General features: G+C 38.1%; 1 protein-coding gene across 1 annotated transcript; it reads left to right on the top strand.

Annotated features, from left to right (window-relative positions):
• Positions 1 to 373: 373 nt before the first annotated feature.
• On the top strand, positions 374 to 6,890 carry LOC112193051 (carotenoid 9,10(9',10')-cleavage dioxygenase 1). Its single transcript, XM_024333068.2, has 14 exons — positions 374 to 719; positions 790 to 860; positions 983 to 997; positions 1,210 to 1,321; positions 1,409 to 1,508; positions 1,899 to 1,961; positions 2,231 to 2,341; positions 2,423 to 2,607; positions 3,120 to 3,258; positions 4,621 to 4,738; positions 4,823 to 4,924; positions 5,433 to 5,684; positions 6,301 to 6,412; positions 6,579 to 6,890. The coding sequence occupies exons 1-14, from the start codon at positions 471 to 473 to the stop codon at positions 6,606 to 6,608; spliced, it is 1,659 nt and encodes a 552-aa protein (XP_024188836.2). The 5' UTR covers positions 374 to 470; the 3' UTR covers positions 6,609 to 6,890.
• Positions 6,891 to 10,513: the final 3,623 nt, after the last annotated feature.

Genomic DNA, 10,513 nt, shown 5'->3' with positions numbered 1-10,513 from the left:
GCATTCAGTACATCCGGCCAAAAGTACGTCCTCCACTACAACCCAACTCTGATGGAGATTTTGCATGACATGCACGCATGCTGCAAAACGAGGACGTTAGCTAGCCTATAAGCTTTATCGAAATCGCAATAGCACCGGTCTGAAATTTCCGGCAACTAGTGCTGACACAGATTCTGCAGCAAAACACAGATTCCGGCAGCAGTTTCTCGGTGCCAAGTTTGCTGGATTTGATAATGTTGGGTGGCAGCAAGGGTGTATTGGAGACTTCACATAATAACAACATATATAAAAACAACTATAAAATAAAGAGTGGAGTGGAGTTGGTAATAAGAGAAGTGCGAATATCACTTCCCAAGATAAAGCCACCCACCACACGACACTGCTTGGTTCACACAAACAAGACCAAGAACAAGAACAAGAACCAGAGCCAGAGGAGTGTCATCTGCTTGGCTACAGAAACCGCAGTTGTGATGGCGGAGGTGGTCGAGAAACGTCACGATGATGATGTGAAGGAGAAGCTGAAGAGCAACGGCATAGTGGTGCCGAATCCGAAGCCGAGCAAGGGCGTCACCTCCACACTGGTGGACACGGTTGAGAAGCTCATTGTCAAGTTGATGTACGACAGTTCTCAGCCTCACCACTATCTCGCCGGAAACTTTGCTCCGGTTATTGAGGAAACGCCTCCCACCAAGGACCTCCATGTCATCGGGCATCTTCCTGTAAGTCTCCTTCATCAATCATTGATGTCGTTTTTGGGTTTGCCAATGACTTAATGACATTATATGACAGGATTGCTTGAATGGAGAGTTTGTAAGGGTTGGCCCCAACCCCAAGTTTGCTCCAGTTGCTGGATATCACTGGTATTTTCTCTCAGAATCTTTATTTTTCTGGGTCCATTTCAGTTTTTGCAGATTGAAACTTGAGAGTTAATTAAGCATCTGGGTCTTGTGCTGATCATTCCCCTTTGTTGCTCTCTCTCCAGGTTTGATGGAGATGGGTGAGTGACTTCCTGGCTGCTTCCTCATTGAATGTAGTTTCTATGCTAAATTAGCTTCTGTTGATAACCATGTCTTGGCTGAATAAGTAATGTGAATCCATTAAGTTTTGGGGATTATTGGGAGTGTGCTCTGTTAATAGGATTCATCATAAGACAGTATGTTCATGCTCTAAAGGATGGAAGAGGATGATTTTTGTAACATTTTTTTGCAGTATGATTCATGGTATGCGCATCAAGGATGGGAAAGCAACATATGTTTCCCGCTATGTAAAGACATCACGTCTTAAGCAAGAAGAGTACTTTGGAGGTGCCAAATTTATGAAGGTACATGAGTAACACTAGTTTAAGATTTGCGTAACAGATGTTTTGTTGGAGATCCTATTCTTAGGCTTGTCACTATCTTGTTTTCAGGTCGGAGACCTTAAGGGGCTTTTTGGTTTACTCATGGTTTACATGCAGCAGCTGAGGGCTAAACTGAAAGTATTAGATCTTTCATATGGACATGGGACAGGTACGGTTATCTAGTTTAGTAGACAATACTCATGACTGCCTATTAGTATATACTACACCAGTACAATTCCAAAATCAGTATACCGTGCATTATCCTGCTGCTTTACAGTTGATGCCTCTTTTGCAATTGTGATGTGTACTTCATCATTCATGGACATGTCTGGTTTTAGAAGTTTTAAGTACTTAACAGTTTTTTTTTTTTTTTAAACACCTTGATTGAAACTTGTATGGAGAAAGTGATGGACATCTTTCTCTGGTTATTTTGAAGTAGTTATAAAATTTTAATGCTTGGTAAAAAGGTATAATCGGAAATTTTGGTAAATTTTCCTATATGTTTTATCTCGTCAAAGGAAGGAATGCGTGAAACTAAATGTTAGTTACCCTCATCCAGGTAACACAGCTCTCGTATATCACCATGGGAAACTTCTAGCTCTTTCAGAGGGAGACAAACCTTGTAAGCCTAACTCCTTTGTTTTCTTGCTCCTGCTTTTCATTTCCAATAGATCTTAGCATCTTGATGAAAAGTGTAGTTAAGATTGTGCGTATATTTCCCATTATTAGGGGGAATAAGTTTTTCATGTTTCTTCAAGTGCACTTCATGATTAAGAAAGAAAATAAATGATTAAATTGAAATTGTTTTGTATATATAAGGGACTCACCCGTAGATACTTTGACTTGTTTTTACATTGGAACTGAATTCTTTGGGTATGTTGTATCATGTAGATGTTCTCAAAGTTCTGGAAGATGGAGATCTGCAAACAGTTGGCTTGTTGGATTATGACAAGAGATTGAAGCATTCCTTCACTGCTCATCCAAAGGTTGACCCTTTCACTGGTAAGCACATTCTCATCAAAGATATTTAGTCCACCTGTATCAAGAAATTTTCCTGTGTAACTTATGGAGTACCGAATGCAGGGGAGATGTTTACATTTGGCTATTCGCATGATCCACCATACGTCACATACAGAGTAATTTCAAAGGATGGTTTCATGCATGATCCTATACCTATAACAGTACCAGCTCCTGTCATGATGCATGATTTTGCCATTACTGAGAACTATGCAATTTTCATGGATCTTCCCTTGTATTTCAGACCAAAGGTATGGAAGATTAAGCATCAATCAATTTTAGTATGCATACTAACAAAACAATCTTCAGAGAGAAAGGGAGAGAGGCTGGAGTGGCAAATGAGAGAAAGAGAGGAAGACCCTTTTAACAAGTTAATGTATAAATGATTAAATGTTAAACTCATGTCATTATTTAACTTCGTATGCATTGTTGGGTCCTTGCCTAGTCCTGTAAAGATTTAGTATTGCCGTTACTTAACATGGTAATTTTACGACCCTCAAGCTTTGGAATTTCTTTGGTTTCCTACATATCGGCGTGCAACTGGTTAATGGTCAATAGGTGGCTTACATGTGAGGGAATTTTTTTTTTGGCAACACAGGTGAGGGAGTGTTTAATCTGTTCTTTTGGCATGACATACACTGATAGCCACTTTTTCCATTAACTTAAGTTTTTCGGAAGAATAAATGACTTCAGAATCATTTTTGAACATCAAGCAATCATATTATCAAGATTCAAAACATTTTATTGAATCTAATTTTTCCAGGAAATGGTTAAGGAAGGCAAGCTGATATTCTCATTTGATGAAACAAAAAAAGCTCGCTTTGGTGTCCTTCCACGATATGCAAAGGATGATTTGCTAATCAGATGGTTTGAGCTTCCAAATTGCTTCATTTTCCATAATGGTATGCATTTCTTTCCTATCTAAAATAATGTAAGAGACAGTTTTTGAGAACTAAATATTGCTTGTTCAACTAACTTTTTGAATAACTAAAAGTAACTGCATGCCAAGAAAGTTTAATTGGTGAATTTGGTACTCAGCCAACATCATTAGTTCTGCAATTCATACTCTCTATGCCACTTTTTTGAGGGAATTCTACGAATGTTGTATGTGAAACAAGATCATTTTGCACTAGAGGGTTATAAAAATTTAATTCTAGATTTTTTGTTCGGAAATATTGAATTTGTTTAATTGGGATATGTATGGAGCACTATACTATTGCTGCTTGGGGATAGTTTTTTTTTTCAAGCCACTCTTTTGTGTAGTCAAGCCTTAAGAAGCCCTCTACCTATCAATTCTAACTCTGATGTAGCAGCCGCACATGAAAGGGTGTTAAGCTTTTTTGGTTTTCATTTATTTTTCCTATTTAGTATTTCTAGTTTCTGGATTCTCCTCAACTCCTTTTCCTTCTTACTTCCCTAGCAGACCTTCTGTACTTATCAAGGATTACTGAAGTTATTGTGGCCCCACTTTGGTTGAGTATCATTCCCCTAACTTTTAAATTTGCTAGAGATTTATAGGTTTCTTTTCTGTCTGATCAAGGTGTTTAAATGATATGACCTGGCTCTCTTTTTCTGTTCTAGTTCCACACCAATATATATATATATATATATATATATATATATATATATATATATAACCTTGCTCAGGTGCGGATATCCGTACCTAAGCATAAGGTACAGATTTCCATATTTGACCCACTTTTCGATCATATTTTCACATCTTATCCGTTCAGTTTTTAGGTCCTAGTGTATAGATCATCTCTACAAATTTTCACCCAAATTGATGATCGTTAAGTCATCCAAAACTGCAATTTACACGAACGAACCGAATCTGTCAAACTGGAACCGTTCGTGTTTATAATGGTAAATTGCAGTTTTTGATGCCTTAACGATCATCAATTTGGCTGAAAATTTGCAGAAGTGATCTACTCATATATACCTAAAACCTGATCGTTAAGATGTGAAAATGTGATTGAAAAGTGGGTCAAAACTGGAAATCCATTCCTTTCCTTAGCTTAGGAACGGACGTCCACAGCCAAGAAGGGCTGTATATATATATATATATATATATATATATATATATATAATAATGCTAATAATCATTTTGGATATTTGTTTCAATTTATAATTTGGTGTGCGTGCTAATTATCAGCTTACATTAAATATATATAATTTTTCATGAGCCTTGAATCGTGATGAAACTATGCCTAAAGTTTGCTCTTGTATAGATTCTGATACCTATTTCTCTGACTTATTTTCAATAGCTAATGCTTGGGAGGAAGAGGACGAAGTTGTTTTAATGACATGCCGCCTTGAGAATCCAGATTTAGACATGGTCAATGGACCGATCAAGAAAAAGCTTGACAACTTCAAAAATGAGCTGTAGATGACTTTGGCCTGTGTTGTTATTGTGAATACCATACCATCACATATGATGTTGTTTCTGAGTTTTCTAAATAATTTCAGGTATGAGATGAGATTCAACTTAAAAACCGGTTTAGCAACACAGAAGAAATTATCAGAATCAGCTGTAGATTTTCCTAGGGTGAATGAGAGCTACACTGGAAGGTATGCATCTCCTCATCTCCTGTTATTGCAGGGAGATTCTGAATCAAAAAGTGCAGAAATATACATGAATGTGCAAAGATGACATTATTGTGAAGAAAACTAGATATTGAAAGGACATATTGCTTTATCAGCTGAAAATAAGTTATTGGTAATGGGAATCCTATTGGTCGTTCTGTTCTTATGTTAATCATTGGTCGGGAAGTTTATTTTGTTCGGTTTAATTTAAGTATTTATCACTTTATTCCCTAATATTTCTGAGGATTCATATAACATATCCTTGTAGAATTTATTATTAGATTGCCTGTGTAAATAGGCTATTATAAGAGCCTAGTCTTGGCCTTTTTCAATATTTGGAATACAATAACAGATTAGAGTTGTTACTCCTGTGGGCTTTCCCTGTTCTGTCACCTTGTCTTCAAATTCTGTACTGTTTGTTATCTTATCGAGTAACCTAGTGCAGTAGTCATGATCTTCATCTATTTTGACTAATTAACTTGTTTGAAATCAGGAAGCAACGCTATGTCTATGGAACCACACTGGATAGCATTGCGATGGTGACAGGGATAGTCAAGTTTGATCTGCATGCTGCACCTGAGATTGGAAAAACGAAAATTGAGGTTGGAGGAAATGTCCAAGGCCTTTATGACCTGGGACCGGGTAGATTTGGTTCTGAGGCTATTTTTGTCCCCCGTGTTCCTGGTATTACTTCAGAAGAAGATGATGGCTACTTGATATTCTTTGTACATGATGAGAATACTGGGTACTACTCACATCTTTCACTCTATTTACTAAGTTTTAGTTTTCATTTCATTCTAATTCATGTGCGAATCATCAGTAGGCTATCCCTGATATATCTTGTTCTAAAATGTACATCTGTCCTAAGTTTAGTACAAATGCTGGCTCTTGGTTTCAGCTGTGTTGCAAACTTATTAGACCTGAAGGTCGATAACAGTGCTAGTGTTTACAGTAAAAGATGTGTAAAAAATAGAATTAAACCTTTGATTTGCTGATGTGAATTAAATCATCTCTGTAATATTTGTGTTGATTAAGCATCTAATGATCTGCGTAAATGAACTGTGTGCTATACTATTAAACCTTTGATTAGATAATCCTATTCCATTGTCTGGACTGCCCACCCAAAAAGAAAAGAGAAAGGTGCCTAACAAAGGTGGACTTTGACTCTGTCCCTGATCACTTCTGAGTTCTGAAGTTCATCCTCTGCACCCTTTACAACTCATATGCTACTGCTCATTTCCATCTGTAATTGACAGTTAAACTGACCAAGAATATATATCTTTCATCTTTGTAGTATCATTTGTATAGTTCAATCTTCTGGAGTATAGAATGCAATCTGAACTTGAATTTTGACGCTGCAGAAAATCAGCAATTCATGTATTAGATGCAAAAACAATGTCCAGTGATCCTGTTGCAATTGTTGAGTTGCCCCACAGGGTTCCATATGGGTTCCATGCCTTCTTTGTGACAGAGGTCAGTGCCACTTACAAATGTTCCTAGGATGCTGTTCAATTATTATTCGATTTAATTTGAGTCTTATGCTGCTTTCTAACCCTATTTTTGCATTTATGTTTCATTCTTCTACTTCTGCACCATTTTCTTATAATGCTTCTGATCTGATTTATGCTTACTGGAACAGGAGCAATTGCAAGAACAAGCAAAGTTCTAATTGTTCAAATCATTGAAAGAACCGATCCTCCGAAGGCAGCCCTGTGTAAATTGAACCTGCTGCATCGATGGTCTCGTCTCTGCACCAATAATGTATTTATATACTCCTTTTTTAGTGTAATTATATACACCTTGTCGACTAAAGTTGTATTAATCTACTTTGGAGAAGGAAATGAACATCCAGGAATAGTTACATGCATAATGCACATTTTTTTTTTCGCTCTTGAATTGTCGGATTCAATATCTTAATTTTTCACTGGCAGCTTATATATCCATTGGAAGATCTCTTTGTCCAGCTTATGCACCGATTCAACATTAACTATCTGGTTCTTACTCGTCAGTGGCACTATCACTGCTTGCAGCCAATACTAATTCTTCTTCTGATATCGCACTCCTATATAAGTAATCAAATAATCAAAAGCAAGTCCTTTTAATTTTTGTGCAATGCCTGAGAAACCAAACAAACCATAAGTTTTGAAAGGGAAAAGAAAATTAAAGAAGGCCTATGATCAGCATTTTGGCACATTTCTCTCACACCAACGACAACCAATTGTGGGAGGAAATCCACACAATTGCAGAAAATAGACGTCGTTGGTTCATTGCCTCAAGTCCTCAATGCTTCTCATCATTAGCGCGATTATACAATTCCAGTAATCCAAAATGGCATTTCAATCCCAGAAGAAAGGAAAAGAAATCCCTAATCAATATTGTGCGCCGAAAAATCACTCATAGGCTTCTCTCACCTAGAGAAACCCTAAGGCCGGCATTCTTCGTTTGCTGCAACTTGTTCTTGTTCGGCGGCGCCCCAACGTCTAGGTGGCCTCTGGCCTCCTCACCGTCATGAGGTGGCCTCTGGCCTCCTAAACCGCCTGGAGTTTTGATTGACAGTGGTATGGGGCTGTGAGAACCCAGATTGAGGATGATGTTGTTCCATGGTGATGCAGATTGGCGACGTGGCTCGGGACGACGCAGGACGTGGCTCTAGCAGCGTGGATCGCGTCTACGGAGAGCGGCGGACTGGAGCGGATGGAACTCTGCCGGACTGTGACGTACGACGAGGGACTGGGAGACGATGGTGGACTGGGCCCGAATCCAGCTGCTGGGCCTGGAGTGCTCCACTTGGTGACTACCCTATTGGGCTCAGTTGTTGGGCTGAGATCCTATTCCAGTCCATTAACTTCTATTTGGGCTAGAGTTTAGGCTCTTGGCCCAAACCTATGTTTTTATATTTTTTTGTCTAATTACAATAAGTTTCCTTATATTAGGAACCTAGAACTTTAGCGCTTCCGGCGTAGTACCAATGAAGGATCTCTGCTATTTCTACGATCTGAAATTTGTAATGAGTGGGTCTACTTCTACGTACTACAATGGATACTACCACTACCTTTTTGTATGTCTATATCCTTAAATGACAGCGGAAGACCTATTCTAGTTTGTGATGAATATATTATTTCACCATGTGGGATTGATTAAAAAAAAAAAAAATCCCTAATCAATCTTATAAAAGAAAAATAATTACCAATTCATAAAATACAATAAAAAGGATTGGATCCTTCTGAAATTAGAACCCAAAGTAGCCAACTAACCAAGGAACTATGTCGAAGGGTTTTGAGGCTTCAATTGGCAATTGAATGAAGTAAATTACTGTCCTTGTCATCTTGCACTTCCAAAAGGCAGCCACCTTGGCCTCTCGAACATGACTCAATCTGTTGTTACATTTTAATATTTTATTTGAAATTAAATTTGGGTGAATTTATTTTCTGTTTAAATTCTGAATTTATTTGTGTGTTTAAATTCAGAATTTATTTTGAATTTTATTTTGTAAGTCATGGTGTTTTATTTTGATTTATTTTGGGTTTTAATGCTTGTAACATATGGCTTTTGGTTACTACCCTATTAATTGCAGGGAGTGTCCTAAGAGCCTATAAATAGCACCATTTATTGCATGCTAAAATATATCCTTGCTTTTTACGTAATACTATTACAAAACATTACTATTCACCCATCAACTTTCTTTCCAAAATCCCCCAAAGTATCTTGTGTGTTTTTTGGCCAAAGAAAGGTGTTCTTTTGGTGGAGCTTTGGGTTCCTCCAATTTGTGCAGATTGGTTTGAGCCGTATAACTTGTTGTTGGGCAGTTGTATGCTGGAGAGGACAAGCCAAGAGATTTCTAGTGCATCGGCATTGTTCCGCAGGGGGCTAGAATCTCCTTAAAGAGAGAGAGATACATGTGCCTCAGCCTATTGTCAACGAATATCTCATATAGAAATTATATTTTTATTGTAATTTCACCAACAAAATCTCATTCACATACTTGTTCATTCTCTGGCGCCTGAAGAAGAGCTCCAGCTCGTCTTCGTTAGAGGAATCGTTGGCTTCGCCGTCTGTGACAAAAATCTGTACAATCCGACAACCAAGTCGGCATGATTGCAACACTGACAATTATGGTGGGGAGGTTGAACACGATGTCGGAGAACCCTTTGCAAAATGAATGATTGCATAAAGTTAAAGGTGGATGTAACGACATGTACCAAAATTAGGTCGAGATTTGAAAGCCATATACCATTTTGATATTTCTATAAGTAAATTTACCAAAATTCAAAGTGGGCCCATTATAATGTACTATTGTTAAAATTTCCCCCTTTTTTTTTTTGTTAGGTTCAATAAGTCCCTACTCATTCGAGTTAGGGTTTGAGAGTCTTGGTTTGGTCATTTATGTGGTTTTATTATCTGGAAGTATGTGTTCTAATTTTGGTACTTTCTAGTTGTCAACATTATGGTGATTGAATTTCCCTCCCACATGGTTTGCCAGTATTTGGACAGGGTAAATTGTTCAATTTAATGGCGAGGTTGTATCGTTACCCTCAAAATTGTTATTGTAGCTTATGGTTTTGGGCATAAAATTTGGTTAGGGATTGAGCTCGTTTAGCTCATGAATGTTCCTATTAGTGACAGACCCGTTACTGCGACTCTTTGTAGGAATGTGTGTCATCATGTTGTGACCACAATCGATTAGTCCAATAAATTGTAATCTCCTCGGCTATTAATGGATTTTATTTCTTCTAAAAAAATACATTCATGAAGTGTTACAAGTGGTATGAAACCGACCCCAAACGTATCTAATAATCTATCAATAGGTGTTGATCGAGGTATCACAGCCACCGCTAACGGGACCACCACTACCGGATTCGTGACCTCACCAAGCTCTCACAAGCCCCAGTGACAAATCATCAACACTCGGCTGGAGATTCAATTTGACTTCAGCTCATCAGAGATGTCCGATCCATTCAATAAATTGCCCTGACTAATATGCTCCGAAAAAAAGGACACTGAATCGAGGAACAAAACCCCTGAAAAACCTCAACACCATCGCTATTCTCGGATTTGGACCCTCCCTCGCTGGTACAACTCGATCTGCATTCTGGACCTCGGTCTTCTTCTCTCCTTCCTACTCCAACTCCAACCCTCGAAGGCATTAAGATACCAAAATCAAAACAAAAACGACGCACCATCTCCAGCCTACTAAACTAACCTCCTCGCTCGGACTAGGAAGCAATTAATGACAACATTGTCGGCAGTATTTGATCAAGAGAGGAACACTCGCTTTCTGTTTTTTATTTTTTCTCAAAAGCGTGTGAGGCGCGTTCTTTTTAAAACTTTGTGGGTGCATAGTATTCATATGTTGGGGCCTTGACTCAATGCCCAAATTTGAGCCAAAATTCTCTTACTTAATCCAGCAAGAGATTTTAATTCATACCCACCCAATTTAAGAGCAAAATTTTCTATTTTAGACTCTGAAAAATAAAAGATTAGGCATTGCTACTAAACTCTCTCTCTCTCTCTCTCTCTCTCTCTCTCATGAAACTAAATTCTGGTTGCCGGATCTTCGTTTTTGAGTTGGGTAGA

Source organism: Rosa chinensis, chromosome 1 (assembly GCF_002994745.2).
Source record: "Rosa chinensis cultivar Old Blush chromosome 1, RchiOBHm-V2, whole genome shotgun sequence".
In the NCBI taxonomy this organism is placed as follows: domain Eukaryota; kingdom Viridiplantae; phylum Streptophyta; class Magnoliopsida; order Rosales; family Rosaceae; genus Rosa; species Rosa chinensis.
The sequence above is the reverse complement of the archived record's forward strand: the minus strand, read 5'-3'. Positions and strand labels throughout refer to the sequence as shown.